The 21,637-nt window shown below is 39.3% G+C and overlaps 1 protein-coding gene and 1 pseudogene across 2 annotated transcripts in view; both read left to right on the top strand.

Moving 5' to 3' along the window:
* Positions 1 to 18,229, top strand: part of LOC111233888 (extended synaptotagmin-2-like) — a 58,486-nt gene extending 40,257 nt beyond the window's left edge. The window contains exons 10-24 of one of the 2 annotated variants that reach the window (XM_022761798.1): positions 1 to 155; positions 743 to 825; positions 1,800 to 1,848; positions 2,487 to 2,576; positions 2,684 to 2,779; positions 8,251 to 8,313; positions 9,967 to 10,041; positions 10,335 to 10,421; positions 10,530 to 10,679; positions 11,580 to 12,022; positions 13,188 to 13,286; positions 13,379 to 13,510; positions 13,678 to 13,783; positions 14,032 to 14,081; positions 14,926 to 18,229. The exon at positions 1 to 155 is cut by the window's left edge and continues 22 nt beyond it. In XM_022761798.1, the coding sequence (XP_022617519.1) occupies positions 1 to 155; positions 743 to 825; positions 1,800 to 1,848; positions 2,487 to 2,576; positions 2,684 to 2,779; positions 8,251 to 8,313; positions 9,967 to 10,041; positions 10,335 to 10,421; positions 10,530 to 10,679; positions 11,580 to 12,022; positions 13,188 to 13,286; positions 13,379 to 13,510; positions 13,678 to 13,783; positions 14,032 to 14,081; positions 14,926 to 14,971 (1,724 nt within the window). In that variant the 3' untranslated portion in view covers positions 14,972 to 18,229. The remainder of the gene's footprint in view (positions 156 to 742; positions 826 to 1,799; positions 1,849 to 2,486; positions 2,577 to 2,683; positions 2,780 to 8,250; positions 8,314 to 9,966; positions 10,042 to 10,334; positions 10,422 to 10,529; positions 10,680 to 11,579; positions 12,023 to 13,187; positions 13,287 to 13,378; positions 13,511 to 13,677; positions 13,784 to 14,031; positions 14,082 to 14,925) is intronic. The other variant, XM_022761799.1, reaches the window with a different exon arrangement.
* Positions 18,230 to 19,100: 871 nt separating this feature from the next.
* On the top strand, positions 19,101 to 21,637 carry LOC111233850 (annotated as a pseudogene).

Raw genomic sequence — 21,637 nt, forward strand, 5'->3', positions numbered from 1 at the left:
TCGAGGCCCAGGACTTGCTGGGTAAAGACAAGTTCCTTGGGGGGCTTATCAAAGGGAAGTCGGACCCATATGGAGTCATCCGGGTCGGGGTCCAACAGTTCCAGAGCAAAGTAATCCACGAGACGGTCAACCCGAAGTGGAACGAAGTGTACGAGGTGAGTGATGAGGGTCTGTACCATCAGCAGTTTCCCTGCTGCATTGAATATACAGGAAGTTATAATGAGTCATGTTTCTTAATATGCATTTACATAGATTTTTCTCTTTCATTTAATTCCTTCATTTCATTTTTGCCTCCTGCATGAAAAATCTTACACTGTGACACAGATCTAATCAGTTTTAGCTTCACTCCACTGGCTCCCAGTATCTTTTAGAATACATTTGAGATCCTTTTACTTCTTTGCAAAGCTCTTAATGGTTTGGGACCAGCTGACATTGCAGATTCTCTGTCAGAAACTTTGCTGAAACCTGAGTCAAGTCAAGATGTTAAATGTTGAAGGGTTTCTTCACTCATTACACAGGATCTCCAGCTGCACATGCGTGGGCTTTAATTGTTCAGCCTGTTCCTGTGCTGGTCCTGTTTCCTGTTTGTTTGTGTGTGTGTGTGTTGTGCGTAGAGTGTGTGTGTTAAGTGACTGTTAGTGTGTCGTGTGTGAGTGTGTGTGTGTGTGCGTGTGTGTGTGTGTGCCTGTGTGCGTGTGTGTGTGTGTGAGGCTCATGTGAATGTGTTGATTTGTGCTTTCAGGCGCTGGTGTCCGATCACTCAGGACAGAATGTGGAGATTGAGCTGTTTGATGAAGACCCCGACAAAGACGACTTCCTGGGAAGGTGCGACAAAACCAACTCTGCTCAGTTTTATCCTGTAAATGTCTGCAGACTTGTTTCGTACTCAGAGGACACAAACACAAGCACATGTGTCTCTTATGATGTCGAAATATTTTGCATGACTAAAGACTCTTGTTTTTTTATATCAATGATTAAGACCAGAAGTTGTCTTGGATGTTATGCTTTCACAGTATCTCCTCTGCAGATGATCTCAGTTGAAACTTCAATAAATTATTAGTTGTCAACAATAATTTTGATAGTTGAATAATAATTCATACATCCAGCAAAAATGCAGATAAGCTTCTTTTTTTATCTTCTTAAATAAGAATAATAATAATTAGAATTATTATAATATGAATAGATTAAAACAGTTTAAAGGTGTAAACTGAACATCTTTGGGTTGTGACCGTGGGTTCGGACAACACTAGATATTTAAAGATGTCACCTTGGGGTCTTTTAACTTGTCATTTTCACTTTGTGATATTTGATTTACTAAAGATAAAGTGATTATTGAGAAGAAAAAAAAAGTTTACCTCATACTTGCAAAGATGAATTACAGCCTCATTCATGACGAGCAGTAATTCAACATTGCTCAGATTCACTTTGGAAAGTTTGACTTTGTTGTTTGTCAATAAGGATAGTTTCACATAGATTCAGATAGATTCAGTAGTTTATGGATGAACTAACATATTGTGAATATTGTGTTGTTCATATCTTAAACAAACGATATGAGAGTTCCCACTGTAGGTTAATAGGATTTCACGCTCGATTTATCTGATAGTAGCGTCAAAGGACTGAAAGTGATCAGCGCTATCACACTGAATTCACAGTGGTGCTTAATGAGCACAGAGGGCCATTAACTCGCCGCCGTGTGAGAGACGGTCTGTGGTGACGCTGCAGCTGAACGCGGTGTGATGAGACAGCCTCGCTCACACGCCTTCGAAGTGAAATAAAGTTTCGCATTGTTTGTTTTTCAGTCTGATCATCGACCTGGCCGAGCTCCAGAAGGAACAGAAGGTCGACGAGGTAATGTGCATCTCCTCCTCACTGAACTGCTCCCAGTGTGTGTTTCTGCACTGCACTTATATGTTTCTCCTTCTGCTTCCAGTAACCAGCACAGAGCAACTTTCATCAAACAAATAGACAATCCTACAATCCATCGTGTTATTACTCACGATATACAGAAAATAAGTCATTTAGCATTAAGCTATTAAGCATTGAATATTTGGAAATAACATATTAGCAGAAAAAATACAAAACAAGACAACAAGAAAATAAATAATAATAAAAAAATAATAATAATATATATAAAAAACCATACCTAATATATCTTAAATACGTTAAATAAACATTTCAGAGAAATTCCCAAATTGATCAGAGAATATTTTAAAGAATGATTTTGAAAATGTATTGAATAAATTTTAGTATCTATCTGTATATATGCTAAATAATTTTGAAGTTCTGATAAAAGCTTCATTGCACCGTCTATCTTACAAAAAGATTACAGTTGGTGTTCAGTATATTATGTAGAATTTAGTTATGCACTTGTTTTAATAATAAAACCCAGTTTTATTTTTTCCAAAACACTAGTTGTCACATCACTTCCAGGGTGTCACAGGGTGTGTTGCTGTCACATATTAAAACACTGATTTCTGTGCCCTCAGTGGTTTGTATTGGACGATGTGGCCTCAGGGAAGCTGCACCTCAAACTGGAATGGTTGTCTCTGCTGCCCACACCTGAGAAGCTGGACCAGGTACAGGCTTCAGTACAGTTATATCACTGTGTAGCTGACCCCTGACCTCTGTCAGTTACTGACCAGCTGTGGTGCCTCCTTTCTTTTTCTCTTTTCTTCCCCCAAAGGCCCTAATGAGCATCAAGGCTAATCGCGGTCAAGCCAACGACGGCCTGTCGTCTGCGCTGCTCGTCGTCTTCCTGGATTCAGCCAGAAACCTGCCGGTGAGTCAGTCTGGTCAGCTCTGTGATATATAGATTATATAGAGATACATAGATATAGAAAACATATGAATGATGTGTTGATCACTAATCAGATGCAGGAATTCACAAAGTCTTAAAGCATAACGCAACAAGACAGCGACAGAGCTGCAGGAAATAAAGACTAGGAGGCGAATCGTAAACCCAGGAGTTATTCATTCATTTCAGTTTCATTTCAGAAAACATTTTCATGGAAATGTCATTTTAAAAAAGAGGAAAAATTATTATTTAGTTTAATTAGAATTTGGATTTTCTTTCCTTCACGCTGTGTAATGTACAGCTTTGTTGTTTTTTTAGCTGTTCAGTTAATACTTTCATGTCAAGTGGGTGATTTATTTATTTATTTATTTTTTCGGTTTTTAGTGACTGAATATTTGGTGTTTTTACCAGTGTTGAACATTTCTTCATATCCCATCCCTCCATTATTGAAGGAAGATAAAAACAAACATTCAGCAATCCTGGAAATTTCATCTGTGCTTCTTCAGTCTCACTTATCTGCTTTCCTAACTTCTTTTCTGCTCTTCATTCATCCATTCATTCATTCATTTATTCAGTTTCACTCCATCTCATCTTAAAGGTGCAATACTCAGAAGAATATTGGTAATTCTGTTGTAATAGTTCTGTTTCATATTTTTATCTTATCTTGTTTTTTTATTGCACCTTTTATCTTTTTTAATTTACATTTCACTATATTAAAAGTACCAAAATGATTTCTGGTCAAGATCTTATTGTAACTGATTATCAGTCTCTCGATGATTGATGAGTGTGGCAGTGATTTAATGTTTCTACTGCTAAATTTAGTTTTTATGTAAAATAACAACACTCAATGTGAAGCAATAAAATCAGTAAATGCAGCTGAACAGTTTCATAGATGTAATAAAAGAACATTAAATTTACATGAATTCTCAGTTCTACAGACTGTATAGCTTTTTTAAACAGTGTAGCATGATCATCACTGATTTAATTACCATGAACAAGTGAGACCTTTATGTCATTCGTAGCTTCTGTCTCATGTTAGTATATAGTTATGTTCAGTGCCAGTCTTTAACCACACATTTCTAACTTTACAATATACAGTGTTTTATTCAAGCAAACAATAACTCTGATGCACTGACATTTTAATATTTGACATTATTTTTTAATTTAAAAAATAAGCTTTTTACATTTCTAAACTTAAGCTGTGGAAACTTGTAACAAAACCCAGCTCCAAATGACACTGTGTGCCTTTTTATTCCAGTGAAAGTTGCTCAGCTTTGACGTTTATGGTCTAAAGATTTTGAGCATTAGAGTTTGGTCGAGCAGACTGACCCCAAACACAAGTATAATGATACAGTTTCAGGCTGTGATGTCTTTGTTGGACCTTGTGGCTCAGATTGTGATAATGAAAATAATAATTCTGGAGTGTTTCTGAGACTCAAACAGTTCAGAGCTTTACAGCTGTTTTTGTGAGGAGTATGTATGGAGGGAAACGCCTCTTTAAACCACCATGCGACGACCAATTCTGACTGCTGCTACTGCTCAGAGCTCAGAGCTGCTGCTGTATTAATGTATTTACACAGAACGTCTCATTTGTTTGTGGTAATGAAAGTAAGTGATCAGTGTCGATGACATCACGGCGCCTGCCTGTCTCATACAAAACTGTTTCTAGTCTCAGCAACTTTAAATTAGTGGTGGTTAAACCTCTGTAGTACAGGACTCATCTTCCTCTTTTCAGCCTCCTCTTCTTCTCTGCTTCTCCCCTCTCTCTCCTCACCCCCCTCTGAAGAGCGTCTTCGAGGGGAACTTGGGCACTGGCTACTTAAAAGAGAGGCGGGCGGCGGGCCTCGTGTTTTGCGAGAACACCGCCTCTCTCTATAGGACCTTATTTGTGAGTCTGCTGGCTGTTTTCTGCATCCTAGAGTAGTTTGGAGAACCCCAAAGGTGTGACTGCCTCTGCTAGAGAGGTCCTGTTTTGGTTTTTTGTTACTTTTTGGTTGCGTTTGGTTTTAAATAAAGGTTTTTAAATGTTTGCTTGACGAGCATGAATCCCTACTAGCGCATGGGTTGAGTTCTCTAATATCATTTTTTTTGTTATGAATGTTATTTTGTCAGGAGTTTGACTGATTACAAAGCCGAGGAACACGACAGAACAAAATGTGACTAGAAAATTAGCCCCGAGGGTTCATGTTTTAGGACGATCAAAAGAATCCTTCCTCCTCCATTATTCTCCCTCATGAGGAATTATTGATCTTGCAAGTTTAGTCGACACATCGTTTGTTGTCTCCACTAATCTTGCTTCATCGGATGGGTTGTTTTCTGCAGGGCGGAGACACCGGCAGCGTGTCCGGTAAAATGAACCTCGCCAGAGCTCATTCTCTGTATTGATGGCACTCATTTTCTCCCCAGACAGAAATGATGTTGATGTTTTTCTGCCAGATGACATTTTAGCAGAGCACTGGAGGCTTAAAGGGATTAAAAGAATCAATACTTCTCACTGTGTGCTATTATAAAAGCATTAAGTCTTACTCTGTGTTCTGTAGGTGTCTCATTAGGTAACACAAAATACCAGAAAAGTGTTTTTAAATCATGATTCATTTTAATTTTAGCTGTCAGCTTTTGTCAATTTCATCCTACATATTTGTAGACTAATATAATAATAATAATAACTTTATTTATATAGCACTTTCAAAACAGAGTTACAAAGCGATAAAAGACACAGAGCAAGTGTAACAGGGAGAATTATCAGTATGTTAAAACAATAAAATCAATAAAACAGACAAAAGAAAATAAGACCAAAAGTAAAAACCAAAGGTAGAAACTAAAGTTAAAAGTATTGAAATCAAGAATTAAAAGGTGGATACAGGTATGTGTTGAACTGGAGCTGCGACTATCAGCACGCCTAATCTCTTATTAGGCAATGAAAACTTTACTTTATACTTGAGTCTCTTTTTAGTTACAAAAAACAATTGTAATGCAGTTTTAGTTGATGAAAACAGTTGTTATATAAATCCTTTTTAATCCTCAATTAATGCCTTAACAAAAACTGACAATGAACTAAAATCTAAAAATCTTTTTCTTTAAAACCAAAATATAATGATTTTAATTAAAATGCTTTTGCAGATTTTAACCTGGCAAGTCCTACTCAAAACTAGCCCCTAACTAAAAAATGTTATTGCATTTTTTTTGAAAGATTTTAGAGATTTCTTCAAGCCTTTGTTTCATGAAGTCTGGTCAATCTCATCAACATCTTGTATTGTCATGGAAAAAAAGGTTGTTGACGAATATATTTCATTACAGTCTTTGTTAATGATATAATACTTTCTTGAATCGACCATTCACCTCTCAGAGAGGTTAAAACAACTGCTTAGAATAAATGAATGTGATGTTACCAAATCAGTGTGACATCTAACTTCTTTTGGAGGGAGGAATGCAACGTGATATATTTTAGTTTTTTAGAGCAGGGAGGGTTAATTCTCTGTGGATTGCTTCCCTCCATCCCTCATGTTTTAAGCCCACTATTTGAGAACTGGTTTTCCCCATTAGTCTCCCCTGTGACTGCTCACCTCTAGTCTGCCACCAGGGGGCAGCACACAGTTACTGTTCCAATAAAAACTAAAGTTACTGTGGTGAATTTTACAGGAACGCACAGACCTCTTGACAGGAAATGTCTCAGCCAAGATGAAGACTGGCTGATATGGAAGACTTAAATAAGTAATGCAGTTGTGCTTGTTTGCCACTAGGGGTCAGCGATGAGTAAATGCCTCTTTAATCAAACTGCATTCTTGTCAACATGCCTGTGTACCCTTTAAAAAATGTGATTATTGATCCCATCACTGGTCTGACATGATCAGGACCGGAGTCCAGTTTAATCCCACTCCACTTCCGCATTTCAAAACATTCAGACATTGATATTCTACAGTTTCCAGTCAGAGATTATCACTGAGGTCACACTCGTCTTTTCAGTCCAGACGTTTATGATCACGTCATGCGGGGATACATTGACTAAGCATGTAAGCCTGCCCTTTTTCATGTGTCCTGGTTTGACTAAAAAATGAAAACACGAGCGTGACGGCAGTGTCAGACAATCAGACACTAGAGGGTTACTGTAAATGTCTCTTTTCTACTGCAGGAACTTAAACACCAATGGTACTTTGTGCTTTCTGTAGCCTGAACTTTGGAGAACTTGTCAGGCCTTGGTACTTCCATGCGTTCCCACTTTCTTTTACAAAAACCGACGACACTGATTGTAAAGATGACCCCCTTTTTCCAATATCTGCTCTTTGGAAAAAGACTTTTTGAAGATAAGAAACTTTTACACTCATCCTGTTGGGAAAGTTTCCCTGAGATACCGTTAATCCAAGAAGAAGAGAGCCCTTATTGAAAACTTCTCACCTATACACCTGAAAAACATGAAAAACACTGATACATAAAACCCGCATTAATGTAGCTTGTTGATTAGTCACAGACTCACACTCTCCTGTCATGCTTATGAAATCATCACAATCATTTTTTGCTGATGGTTTTCATCATCTGTGACACCTGTTTGACATTTTCTCCCTGGTTCTTTTCTGAGTAAGTAAACATTGCACTAAGTTCCTACAGTGGAAAAAGACGATGCACTGCCAGTTCATTATGTGGCTGTTAACTGGAACACTCAAGTGCTCTGCGGGTTAGTGTGTTGTACAAGTCGGCTGTAATATCAATGGATTTCATACGAATATGAATCTATAAATGTTCCCCAATTATCACAACCAAAAACCATCTCAGCTTCTTTTTGATCAGAATGAATCCTTCCCTCTGATCTCTGTTTACCTCTCCTCCATTTTACTCACTGCCTCCTGTCTAATGTTGTGGTATTTTAACCAGAGTCCCACCAATATGTTTCAGCCGACACTGGTTTATTGCAGATGTTTTGTATTGACATAAATATTGACAAAGATCCAAAAAAGAATGGCATATTATAAATATTGCCTGTGCTATGTACTTTTTCCATTTTCCACCTAATTCTTATTTCAAATTGAATATACTTTTTTGTATTTGTATTTGAATTTAACTCTTAACAGCCAGATTTGAGAGATCATTGCCAAGAATACAGATGTGTTTAAAACTAATATAGTTTTCCGTCTGTGTTGCAATACATCATATTTCAATATCGGCGTCATGAATCCATTACTGGTCGGGCTCTAGTTGTGACATCATGTTCAGGTTGAATTGGGGAATGACATTAACCATGTGATCATTCATGTTGTCTCTCTTGTCTGTCTTGTCGTGTGGTGCTTCCTGATGTTTGGTGATGACGGCGGTGCTGGTGTGTTCTGTGTCCTGTCCTCCTCCTCCTCCTCCCTTCCTCCTCCTCCTCCTCCTCCTCCCTGCATGCTCCTCTTTTCCCTTAATAACCTGGTGTACGTGTGTGTCTGTTTGCTCTCTCCCTCCTTGTCCCTGGGGGAAAATCAAAGCGCAATCCGTTAGAGTTCAACCAAGCGGGGCTGAAGAAGGCCTCGGTCAGTAAGGCCATCAAGGTAACGACACGGTAACGAAGCACACCCATATCGCTCAGACACAGAGGACCAACGCAGAGGAAACACAGCGACATATGTTCACACAGGCTTCAAACACTCACACATTCAACTCTTATTTGAACTGTATGGCCAAAAGTATGCGGACGCTGAATATTACCCCCTTATCCATTGTTCATCACGTAATTCTACTTATTTATGTAGCACTTTTCCAAACAAATGGGCTTGAAAAACAATCAGCAATAAAAGTAAAATGTAAAATATAATACAGTTACAGTTCAGTAATAAGCTGTAAATTACAAATGTAATTAAGGGAATGAAAGTACAATGAAAAATTTAAAAGCGGCTGGAGTTCGGGCGTAGCGGACGATCAGGAAGTAGAACTGAAGATCTAAGAGAAAGAACTGGGTTTATATTCGTCAAGGCGATCATCACTGTGTGATTCATAAACCGCAGCAGCACTTTCTAAGTAAGTGGGATTTAAGAACAGGAGTATATGTGCTCAGTTCTCTGGGTTCTTGTCAGAACTCTCCAGTTCATCTGAAAGGTGTTGGATGGGGCTGAGGTCAGGGCTTTCTGTGCAGGCCACTCGGGTTCTTCCACACCTAACTGGGAAAAGCATTTGTTTGTGGATCTAACTTTGTCTTCTCCAAACAGGAAAGGGTCACGCAAACTTTTGGCCATAAAGTGCACCCTGTAGTGCAGAAAAAGTCTTCACATATAGAATGTCAAACCTTTATCCTCTTCCTATGGCTGCTTTTTTGCCGTCGTTCCAAACAGTAATGCGAACACACGACGCCCTTTAGACCCAAAGGTCAAAAAAACTGACGCAACATATTAATAAAGATGTGAACTTTTGCAAAGAAAATTCATATTTCTATTTGTTTTGCGGTTTATTGTGGAAAGTATATGCAGTGAGATAAATACATTTCCTGTTGATGAGATAACAGCGCCACCAAATCTCTACATTTGCCTCACAGCTCACCGTTTACATTGTGAAACATTACATTCAGAAACATCGTAGAGCATTCTAGAACTTGTATCTTAAATGCGTGAATATTCTCCTGAAAACATTAACAAACTCCACTAATCACGTTTGTCGTGTCTAACAATGTGTGTTGTAAATAAAACAATTGTTGTCTGAGGTACATTCACACTGAACCTTTTAAATTGATCTTTTCTTTCATTCTCACCTGATCAGTTTTTCAGACTTTCTTAGTTTGGGCTCTTTTATTTTTTTTCCTTTTTTACCTGATGTACTTTTTGTCATAATTCCACACATTTTACCATCACATGCTGACATGTGATAAGTAGCACCATGCAGTCTGGCATCATGTTAAAGATGTGATATCTCATGTTTCGAAAACGACACAGTATGAGCTCAAAATCTGAATTTTGAATGCTCGAATCATACTGTATCTTCATCACCGGGTGTTGAGGTCTACGCTGCAAAAACATTTAACAGTATATGACATATTTTAGATGTTTTTCAGTGGCTAATGATATGTTTTCATTTGTGTAAAAATATGCTAAAACAGCTTATAGATATTTCTTTACCAAAGACTTTCTTGCTAATTGGTCTCTTAAAAAACATTTGTCACCTTGCTAAACCATCAGTCCTCCTTGTTTGTAACACCTGTTTTTCTTCTTCTCCAGTCCGGTAAAAAAGTGACCAGTGATCCCAGTCCGTTTGTCCAGTTCACAGTGGGACACAAGTCCTTTGACAGCAAGGTGAGACCAAAGCACGATCCACATTTACACTCAACATGATTCATTAATTCACTGTAATGAATGCTTGTGGGGAAAAAAAAGTAATCTGTGTTCAGTTCCTCTTAGGAAATTGGTAACTTCAATTACTGGATCTGTTTACATTTTGGTGTTTTCACAGGACCTCAGGATAACTTTCTGTAGTTTCGAAAATCCACATTTTCCACTGTCTGTCTGTGTGTCGTCTCTCTTTACCGTGTTTTTATATTTCCCTCGTTAAATATCAAGTCACAACCTTTCTGTTGTTCCCTTTTCAGACCAGATTTAAGACCAATGAACCAGTGTGGGAGGAAGCCTTCACCTTCCTCATCCACAACCCCAAAACCCAAGAGTTGGAAGTTGAGGTACGGGAGCTTCTTACATAAAAGCTCAATTTATAGCTGCTGCAGTCTTGTGTTTATACAAGCAGTTGTGTCCTATCAGCTAAGCTTCTTTGAACCCCGCGTCCTCAGGTGAAGGACGCCAAACATGAGTGTTCGTTGGGGACGTTGACGGTGCCTCTGAGCCGCCTGCTGGAGGCGGAGGACATGACGCTGAACCAGCGCTTCCCCCTCAAGAACTCCGGACCGAGCTGCACCGTCAAGATGAAGATGGCTCTGCGGGTAGGAGGACGACCTGCGGGCGATGTTTGCTCAGTGGTCTTCATCAGGACATTTTGTTTTCATCCACTGGAGTTCTCGATGTGCAGAAGTAGTCTACAGTGTTTTAGCTTTTTTTTTTTTTTTTAAAACTGAACTCAGGCAGTAAAATGACTCTGTGGTTTGGAATAATGATGGGAATTCCGGCTCTTTGTGGAGAGCCGGCTCTTTCAGCCCCCAAGTGGCTCCTCAGATTTTTTTGTTTCTTAAATTAATTTATTACCAAATTATGTTTAAAATGAATAACTAATGTAAAAAACCATAAAATATAACATATGTATAGTATGTATATGGCTTTATTAATAAACTTAACATAACTTAACATATACATAAATACATTTTAAATAAAAAAGACCCATTTTAATTTGAGAAAAACACAAAATCAACTAAACATCACTCAACAAAATATAAATGAAAATGTGCAACCATGTACAGTGAAAAACAAAACACAAAATGCAAGTGTCTGTAACCCCTCCCCTCCCCCCTCCTGCTCAGTGTTGTCACACAGACGCTGCCACAGCCACATGTTGACCAATGCGGCTTTAAAAGACAATTAAAAAAAAAAAAAAAACGCTCTCGATCGCGAGCCGGCTCCCGTCGTTCACTTCAAAGAGCCGGCTCTAGTCCGGCTCTCGCTCGCGACCGACCCATCACTAGTTTGGAAGACCTTTTGTTGAGGGAGTCATGTGACTGTGGGCTAGACGGGGAGACACTGTAACTACTCATCCATGAATCATGAAGGAACACAAAACTTTCCATTTGTCATATTTGCAGAAATATTTGCTTAGTTGTAATGGAGATAACTTGGTGAAAAACTGAACTTCAAATGTTAAAAAATCACTCTGTCGTTTTGTCTAACTCCAGGTGTTGTGTCTGGATAAGGACACTTCCTCTTCCTCAAACTCCACCCCGTCCTCGGTGCAGGTCCGCAAGTCCGACTCCAACTCCACCCCGCGGGCCTCGGTCTCCTCAGACTCCCCAAAGCCTCCCTCATCCACCTCCGACACCCCCCGCTCTGCGTCTGTGTCGGCCCAGGACCCGCTGAACCGGCGGAGGGAGGCAGAGGAGCCTGTTAGGTCTCCCGGAAGCACAGACCTGGGGCAGGGAGGAGGAGGAGGAGGAGGAGGAGGAGGCGGAGGAGGAGGGCAGAGCTTGGCGGAGACCGGGAGGAGCACCTCTAACCTGGCCATCTCGGGCTCCCAGCAGTACCTGGCGGGAGGCAAGGAGCCGACGCCCAGCATCGCATCGGACATCTCCAACCCCTACGCCACTCAGGAGCTGCAGCAGAGGCTCCACCAGCTGCAAAAGTATCTATCAATCAGTCGTGTATCGATTTCTCTCTCCACCAATAATCAAACTGGGCGTCTGACCCAAAGTTTTGAACGTCTTCATTTGAGAAAAGTAGCTTTTTTAGCAAATGCAGATCTGATCAACTTCATCCCTGCTTTCACAACAACTGGAAGTGAGACTCTGTCGTTACTTCGATGTTGTTTGATGTTTTTAACTGATGTCGCGGCTCAACTTTTATGAGCTTTTTACGATTTCCCAGCAGGTTTGTGGCCAAAATTCAACACAAGTCAATGTCCAGCAGCTCGTCAGCGTTAATGGGAGGGGTCACATTATAACGAAGTTAATTTCACTGTAGAATCCCAGAGTCACACGTCTCTTCTCTCTGATCCCACTGGGACATAAGGAAATCTGAAAATGCTTGTGATGCTCTTCTCTACCTTCTTCAGTCTGAGCATTTTTTTGATAGAAGTTGATCTGAACAAACACAAAAAATTTGTCTGTTAAAATTGTATATTTTTTGTTATCACCAAATCTCATGAAAAGACCAAAACCAATGTTGTTGGTGCTTCTTTCAGTACTGTCTGACTTCTTTTCAGAAAGTTCTTATTGTAAATCTAAAAAAACACAAAGTATAATTTAATCTTTTTTTTTTTTAAAGTCCTGTGATTAATAAACAGCTGGACACTGTCGTTTTTAACGAACTACTCAAACAGGAGGAAACTGCATTTGTTGGGGACTATTTTCAGTGGCGGATTAATCCATATTTGGTGCTTTAGTGAATATTGGGGCCAGCAGGATGGTGAATGTGAGGTTGCATCAAAACAAACTAGCATGTGTGTTCATGGTGATGAAAGAACACGTCACCCAGGGCAACTGTGAGCCAGATCACTGGATGTGTTTTTAATAGTTTTTGGAAACAGTGGAGCTCTGTGACACAGAGGATTGAGATATACCAAGCTTTGGAAGCAAACATGATAACTAATAAGTATATATTTATTGTTGGTTTTGGAATACATAGGATTTGTTGACAATAAGAAAAATATATATTATCACCAGACTAAGTCTTCGAGAGGACATTTCCACAGATGTGAAGCTGACCTTCAGTTGGAGCTGCGTGCTTTACACAGGCTTGAAAAGGAGGCGCCGGTGTTGATGAGTTAACCCCCTCCTTTCTCTCTGCAGTGGTTCAGGCCCCAGTCATTTCCCGCTGGGCGAGGTCCAGCTGACGGTCAGACACAGCTCGCAGAGGAACAAACTCATCGTGGTCGTTCACGGCTGCAGGTACGAGCAAAGAGGAGCGAAGAGTTTATGCGTTGAGGTCAGTGTTTTTACGCTCTAAGTAATATTCTGTTTTTTTTTTCTTACCTCGGCAGAAACCTGATAGCGTTCACTGATCAGGGGTCAGATCCTTACGTCCGCCTCTACTTGCTTCCTGACAAACGGAGGTCGGGCAGGAGGAAAACTCACACTTTCAAGAAAACCCTCAACCCCGTTTATGATCAGACGTGAGTCCAACTCCGCCACTTGCTCTTATATTGTTTTGTTTTTTTCAATAACTTTGTCAAACTCTGAGATTCAGCTGCTGATTAAGCCAAGTCAAACTGGTGTTGATGCACTGTGTTGTCTTCATATCTCTCTCTATCTCTCTCCCTCTCTCCCTCGGTCTGCTCAGGTTTGAGTTCAGTGTTTCCCTCGTGGAGCTGCACAGACGGACTCTGGACGTCGCTGTGAAGAACGGTGGAGGCCTGCTCTCCAAACACAAAGGCCTTCTGGGAAAGGTACAGACATTATCTCTTTCCCTTTGCACTTCATTTTTAACACGGCACAAAATGTCCTGCCGTCTTGCTGATTTTGAGCTCACTTGTTCCCAGATGTTTGCTGGATCTTCTGTCTCCTCAATCTTAGATAATCTGCTGGTGCATTTAGAAACATAAAATGATATTTCAGTCATTGAAATATCCAGTTTCATGTTTTTTTTTTTCTTTTTTTTTTTGGATATAATACGTCTTTTTTTGTTTTCCATCAGGTCCTGGTTGATTTGACTCATGAGGACATCACCAAGGGTTGGACACAATGGTTAGTTACTTTTAAAGTGTATTTTACAGATTTGTAAAGCTCTGATAATGACACAGGAACTAATTAAAGTAATTTGATGTAGAAAATGCTCATTTTTGTGCTTGTTTAATTCTTTTTAGGTAGAGAAGTTTATCTTTTACTAGGAAGCAATTACATCAGAACAAAAGAATTAAAAGTTACATTTTGTGTATGAAAGGCTGAAAAACTCAGCAGACTAAAATGGACACATCTGTGTGAACCTTGTGATCATTTATGATATTAGAGAAGATATGATAAAAGTGCGGCTGCAGGTGAACGTGGACATTTTTCTCTGAAGTGAAGAGGAGCCTGAAATGACGTGTCGGTTTCCTGCGCCAATGATTTACAGAACTGTGGAGCTGTAGTTTTGCTTTTCAAGGTGCGAGGATTATTTTGTCTCTCCGCAAAAAGGGAAACCGACCAGTAACATCCGCCCTGTCGTAAGGTTTAAAGTAGTCGTGCACAATTATTTATCAGACTCTGTTAATGAGAACTCAGAGAGCGCTGTGAAGAAAGCTAACCAGCAAGTGTTTTTCATCAGGAAGCTGATACACATGGCAAACAGGTTTAGTCTCAAGTTATGTCCAACAGCAGTTGGTTCAGTTGTTGAGTGTCTATGGGATCAAATAGCACAATCATAATCCCATAGGTTTGCATGGTTTGTCTGAGGGGAGGTCCACAGTCTCAGACTTTGAAAGCCGCTGCCGTAACAGCTTGGTACAGCAACTTGAGTGTAAACCAGCTCTCCAAAACTGTTAACACGTCATTTGCACTATTGCATGTTGAACATGTTTTTACTCACGTATCCTTCTTTCTCCTCCTGCAGGTATGAGCTGAGTGAAGATGGCCTGACGAAGCCACACCAGCTATAGATGGCGACGAGAGGTCTCCATCGCCATCATTACCGCCATCATCATATCGCCACACTTCCACGTTATATACACTTCCACTTAACTCTACAGTACGACGTGTGTTTTTCTCATTTTCATCACTTGTAACTGTTAAAAAAAAAAAAGGAAACAGAAAAGCAGCTTTTAACATTCATTTAATCACATCAGTCGCAAGGCAAACCTCCCCTTTAAGAAGTGAGTGAGTGTGATCAACTAAAGGGAGTATATACAACACGTAGAAAACTATATATGACATTATATACTGCTATGGAATATTCCATATTTATAGAAGAAACTATAACAGTCTTTTTTTCTTCTTTTTTTTTTTTGCTGTTGCAGCGTTTCCCTGCCTCGAGTTTCCGTCACAAACGATGATGTACAAATGTGTAAATAATGTACAATGATGCTGCACAAAACAGACAAGTTATTCTAGAGATAAGAGAGAAAGAGGGGGCGGGGTCTGCGGTCCCTTACTTGGCCAAATGATTGCTTGTAATTTTATCTTTTTTTTTTTTAATGAAAAATATTCTGGCGGTCGGGTGCAGGGAAAGATGTCACCAAAGAGAAGAGAAGTATTTTATGTTTTTTTTTTTTTTTGGTAACACAAATGTACTCTGGCTTTAATCTACTTTAATAATATGTTTGTTATCCACGTGATAAGAAATTGTAAGGACACAGATTTTGTGTTAAATATGATGCGAGTAACAAGTTTATTTAGCTTGATATCACAGTCGTTTCCATCTGTTAATATACCTGCTGTTACACTCAAATAAGGCCATTGTTTGTTTGTTTTTAACTGAATATTTGCACAATATTTTTGTTTTTCTGTTTTTTTTTTTATCTGGTTGGGGATCATCTGTACCCTTAGTTGCAATTTAAGCATTGCCTGAATTCATTTAGGAGAAAGATGTCTGTTTTATCAGATAATTTTATCTTAAATGAAAAAAGAAAAATGTTTTTCTAAATTAAAAATTGAAAAATATAAGTGTCAAGTCTTGAAATAATATATCTAAGCTTTTTTAAAGGAATAGTTTGATATTTTGGCTTTTATTTTCTTACAGAGAGTTAGATGAGAGGACACCACGTCGGTTAGTTTGGCTCTGTCTGAAGGTAACAAAATCCACCTACCACCACCTTTTAAGTGAACTAATTAATAATCTATATCTTGTTTGCTTAATTTGCATAAATTGGTGTAGAGTGTGAGAAGAAATAGTTGCGGTCTTGTAGGTGCTGGACTATTTCTTGGTAAGACAACACTCCCAGAAATCCACCACGTACCCCAGGGAGACTTCGAATTAAACAAAGAAGATATAAGGTGTAAATTAGTGAGCTTTAGAGCTGCTTGTAGGTTGTTTTGTTAACCTAGCTTTAGACAGAACCAGGCTAGCCACTTTACCCTTTTTCCATTCATCATGCTAAGCTAACCTTTTTCTGGCAGAGAGAGTGTCATCGATATTCTCATCTGACTATTGGTAACAAAATGAAAAAGAGTTTTTCCCAAAATGTTGAACTTTAAGTTAATTCCTACATAAAACTGAACTGTATTTAAATGAAATTATTAAATTATATTAAATTATTACCAATTTTTCTATCACTTATCTAAAGCCACCATGTGTGGAAGTTTAAAATCTTGACGCCCTCCAGTGGTAGTATTAAGAAAAGACACTGAGGCTACATACTATAAATTCCCAAATAGCAGCCTGACGTTTATTTGGATCAGGCCTATTAGAGACAGGCTCCTATTCCCAATTTCCTGTTTCCCAGGTAATGAAAACTCAAAACTTCCTTCACGTTTAGTCCATAAAACGTACTTTCCTGCAGAACTAAATGAGTATAATGAAATAGTCACGTCAGAGCACCACTCTGCTGCTCTGAGATTCAGAAATTTCCAGAAAAGAACAGTCTTTTTTTTTTTTTTTTTACAATTAAAATGAAGCTACAGTCGAGAAAACTCAACATTTCCAACCTGATTTTCACATTAAAAGTCTTCCAGCTTTCTTTTTATTAGTAGATTTAATGTGAAAACTCTGCAGTGGAAAAACAGTGTTTGTGTTGAAAAAGAAACAGAGCAGCTGAGTGGTGAGTATGACTCGACTGAGAGCTGTAGAAATGCACGGTGTTATACTGAATTCACCATGTGAGTCCTTGTTGTAAGCTTCAAGTAATTCCACCTCCCTGAATGTGTTTTTTTTTTTTTGTTTTTTTTTAAATCAGGCCTTTATTTGGACGACCTGTGTGTGTGTTTGTGGCTGGTTAATCTTTGAGACCAGTATTAACCACTTTTATATAATGATTGTCAGTTTGCACAAACACTGAGATGAATGAAAGCAGCACAAAAGACTGTGTCAGTTTTCACCAGATTCCTACAAACAAATTGAATTATTTGAAAGATGCTTTAATACAATATTTGAACTGAACAAACTTTCTTTTATTTTGTCGGGGGTTGTCATTCACATTTTGTTCAACATTAGTCTTAACTCGTCATGAAGTGCGTTTTTCAACAGGTTGTTGTGTCTGTTGCCGTTACACAGGAATTATGTGTAATCTGAAGCAAGACCACAGACCACTGTTGAAAATAACGTTTACATTTTTTTTTTTTTTTTTGCACCTTTTATTAAACATTGATTTAACTTTACAGCACTCACTCAAAAGGGATTTATACCAATAACAAATACAGATTACACAGTCCTTAGTATCAAACACTTAAATTAAATGCATTTGTTATCTATGTGACTATTCGCAGTCATCGAAGAGCAGTGATTTTGGGTTGATACAGAGGTGGCCAGTGTGACCTTTGACCTTCAAAACACAAAATTTAGACATTTGCCTTGTTGGTCTTCACATCAAGCATCGAGGAAGTATTTAACATACATTTATGTAAACTGTGCCATTCTGTCATTTTAATGTTTTGCTTGTTTGTTTTCCCGCTGTCACCCTCTTTGTCTCGGTATGTGTTTTATTTTGTAAGTAATTAAAACAATCTGTCTGTAAGCCATTGGATTTGAAAGCTATGCCTCTGGGGTGGAGTGTGTCCTCAGAAAGGCGGTTTGTCTTCTCCGTCTTCTTAATTTATCTTGTGCCTTAAGATTCACACGGCCCAGAGATATTTACATGTAGAAAAAGAGAACCAACAAAATGCTACAACACTTTCCCATGTTTCAGAATGTCTCCTAAACATCTTTTAAATATGAATAAAGAGCTTTAGCTGGCTATAGCCGCATGAAGCTGTTCAGCACTGTGGTTTTTTTTCTGACTGTTCTTTTTTACATTTATGACTGTGGAGTGCTTGAAGGTGAATAAATCATCTGATGTCTACATGTTAGCAGTAATAAAGTTTCTATTAGTAACTGGGCAATAGATAAATATTTAGTTCCTTCAATGAAATGCTCCCTATAATTGGAACTGAATTCATATTTCTATCAAGAAAAAGAAATTATTAGGAACTGACTTTGACTTTCTGATAACAGACAATGTGCTTCATTTACTTATCAAAACCAGCTACGAAGTTAGATACTGTACTAAAGGCAAAATACAACAATAACATGAACAAAAATGTTGATGTAGCAGCCAAGAAGTGTTAGCAGTGACCAGATGTCCTGTGCAAGCAGCAGGTGGTAATCACAGCTGTATGTGTAAATTAAGGTGTTGAAAGATGCAGTTCCTCTCTTCACCACTAGATGTTGCCCCAAGAAAACGCAGACTGCACTGAAGTGAAAAGAGACACTCTCCCAGTTCGCCTGCAGCCTGAAAAGACGTCACTCAGAGAGCTGATTGCTCACTGTGATAGCTCAAAGTGCAACTTCTCTATGTTAACTGAGTCATAATTCTTACTGAAGGTTGTGAATGAAAGATAAGACACCTTGCCTCTGACAAACAGCACTCATCAAGCTCCACCCAGTCAACAGATTTCTTTGCTCCCTTCCCCTCACAGATCTGTAAGTATGAGGATGGGTGTGGGCAACATGTTATGAACTGCAGGAGATGATAAGTGTCACTCACTGCAGCAAATGAACAAGAGCAAAGGGGTAGAGATTTGTTTTCCTTCAGAGCACAGAGATTGTTTCTGTTCAGAGAAAGTGAAACTATTTGACTTTGACTCTCAGGAGGTGAAATGGCACAACGAGGAAATCAGCTGGACCAAGAGAGATTCTGCTGTTCGATCTGTCTGGATCTACTGAAGGATCCGGTGACTATTCCCTGTGGACACAGCTACTGCATCAACTGTATTAAAACCCACTGGGATGAAGGGGATCAGAAGAAAATCCACAGCTGCCCTCAGTGTAGGAAGACCTTCACACAGAGACCTGTAATGGTGACAAGCACCATGTTAGCAGATTTAATGGAGGAGCTGAAGAAGACTGGACTCCAAGCTGCTCCTGCTGATCACTGCTATGCTGGACCTGAAGATGTGGCCTGTGATTTCTGCACTGGGAGAAAACTGAAAGCCTTTCAAGTCTTGTCTGGTTTGTCTGGTCTCTTACTGTGAGAAACACCTGCAGCCTCATTATGATGTAGCCTCACATTAAAGAAACACAAGCTGGTGAGCCCTCCAAGAAGCTCCAGAGAACATCTGCTCTCGTCATGATGAGGTGATGAAGATGTTCTGCCGCACCTGATCAGCAGTGATCTGTTATCTCTGCTCTGTGGATGAACATAAAGGCCACGACACAGTCTCAGCTGCAGCAGAAAGGACTGAGAGGCAGAGAGAGCTCCAGCTGAGGCGACAACAAATCCAGCAGAGAATCCAGGACAGAGACAAAGATGTGAAGGTGCTTCAACAGGAGGTGGAGCTATCAATGGCTCTGCTGATAAAGCAGTGGAGGACAGTGAGAAGATCTTCACTGAGCTGATCCGTCTCATGGAGAAAAGAAGCTCTGATGTGAAGCAGCAGATCAGATCCCAGCAGAAAACTGAAGTGAGTCGAGTCACAAGAGCTTCAGGAGAAGCTGGAGCAGGAGATCACTGAGCTGAAGAGGAAAGACGCTGAGCTGAAGCAGCTCTCACACACAGAGGATCACAACCAGTTTCTACACAAACATACCCCTCACTGTCACGACTCAGTGAATCTACAGACTCATCCAGCATCAATATCCGTCCTCTGAGATACTTTGAGGACGTGACAGCAGCTGTTGTCACAGCTCAGAGATAAACTACAGGACATTCTGAGAGACACATGGACAAACATCTCACTGACAGTGACTGAAAGTGATGTTCACTTGTCACAACCAGAGCCCAGGACCAGAGCTGACTTCTTAAAACATTCACAGGAAATCACACTGGATCCAAACACAGCAAATACATATCTGTTATTATCTGGGGGAAACAGAAAAGCAACATTAATGAGTCAACAACAGTTTTATTCTAGTCACACAGTCAGATTCACTTCATGTTGGCAGGTCCTGAGTAGAGAGAGTCTGACTGGACGTTGTTACTGGGAAGTGGAGTGGAGAGGAAAAGTTTTTGTAGCTGTTGCATACAAGAATATCAGCAGAGCAGGGAGTGAATCTGGATTTGGACACAATGACAAATCTTGGGCATTAAATTGTAACCAAAATGGTTATACATTCTTCTACAACAACATCAACACTCCAGTCTCAGGTCCTCGGTCCTCCAGAGTAGGAGTGTACCTGGATCACAGTGCAGGTGTTCTGTCCTTCTACAATGTTTCTAAAACCATGACTCTCCTCCACAGAGTCCAGACCACATTCACTCAGCCTCTCTATGCTGGACTTTGGCTTTCTTCTCTTTGTGTCTATGGACACACAGCTGAGTTGTGTAAACTCAAATAGACAAAGGTCATTTAAGGTGCAGTTGGTTTAAATCTGTATTTCAGTTCATCAGTTGATTTTATCTCCATCATTGTTGCTAAAAGCTCATTGCTGTTGTGTTTCTGCACTGCACAGAGATCACCTGTCAATCAAACATTATGGGTGGTACTTTGACCTCTTCTCATCTATTGTTGTGTTGATGTTTGAGTTTCTTTAGGTGGAGCTGGAGTCATGGAGGATATCACTGCTCAGGATGATTTTTCTTTACCTAAACTGACATTTCTCCACATGAAAATATAAACTTCTCTGTGCTCTGAATGTTTGTTGAATATTTGTGTTGATGTATTTGTATGTTGTTGTTTCTCTTCCACTGCATGGGCCTAAACAGAGAAATCACCAGACCTTCCTTTATCACAGATATTTTGTTCTCACTTTGTAAAGAAAGAAATCTATAACTACATTTACATTTATGTGTTTGTCAGATCGAACATTGTTGTTGTTCAAATCAACTTACAAATAAGGTCGATGAGGTTTTATAAAACTGTAATTATCATGATAATAATAAATGAGGAGACGATTCATTATTTATTTTCCATCTCTGAGATTCAGGTGAAACAAACTGATTGTGTGGATGAAGTGAATCTGTTCATGAAATCACTGAACAAGAGTCATTTAACAGACTTTACTGATTCAGTGTGTGAACAAACTGAAGCTTCACATCATGAATAAAACAGTTTTTCCTAAAGAAAAAATCAAATTTTTCTTCTGTCTTCATTCAAGGATCTGATTCAAAGCTGGAGAAAATGTGAAACTAATGGGAGGGGTTTTCCTCCTAAAACACCACAAAATCAAATCAAATCAAATACTATAATTAAATATC

Source organism: Seriola dumerili, unplaced genomic scaffold, assembly GCF_002260705.1.
Source record: "Seriola dumerili isolate Sdu_G_001 unplaced genomic scaffold, Sdu_1.0 BDQW01000432.1, whole genome shotgun sequence".
Taxonomy (NCBI): Eukaryota; Metazoa; Chordata; class Actinopteri; order Carangiformes; family Carangidae; genus Seriola; species Seriola dumerili.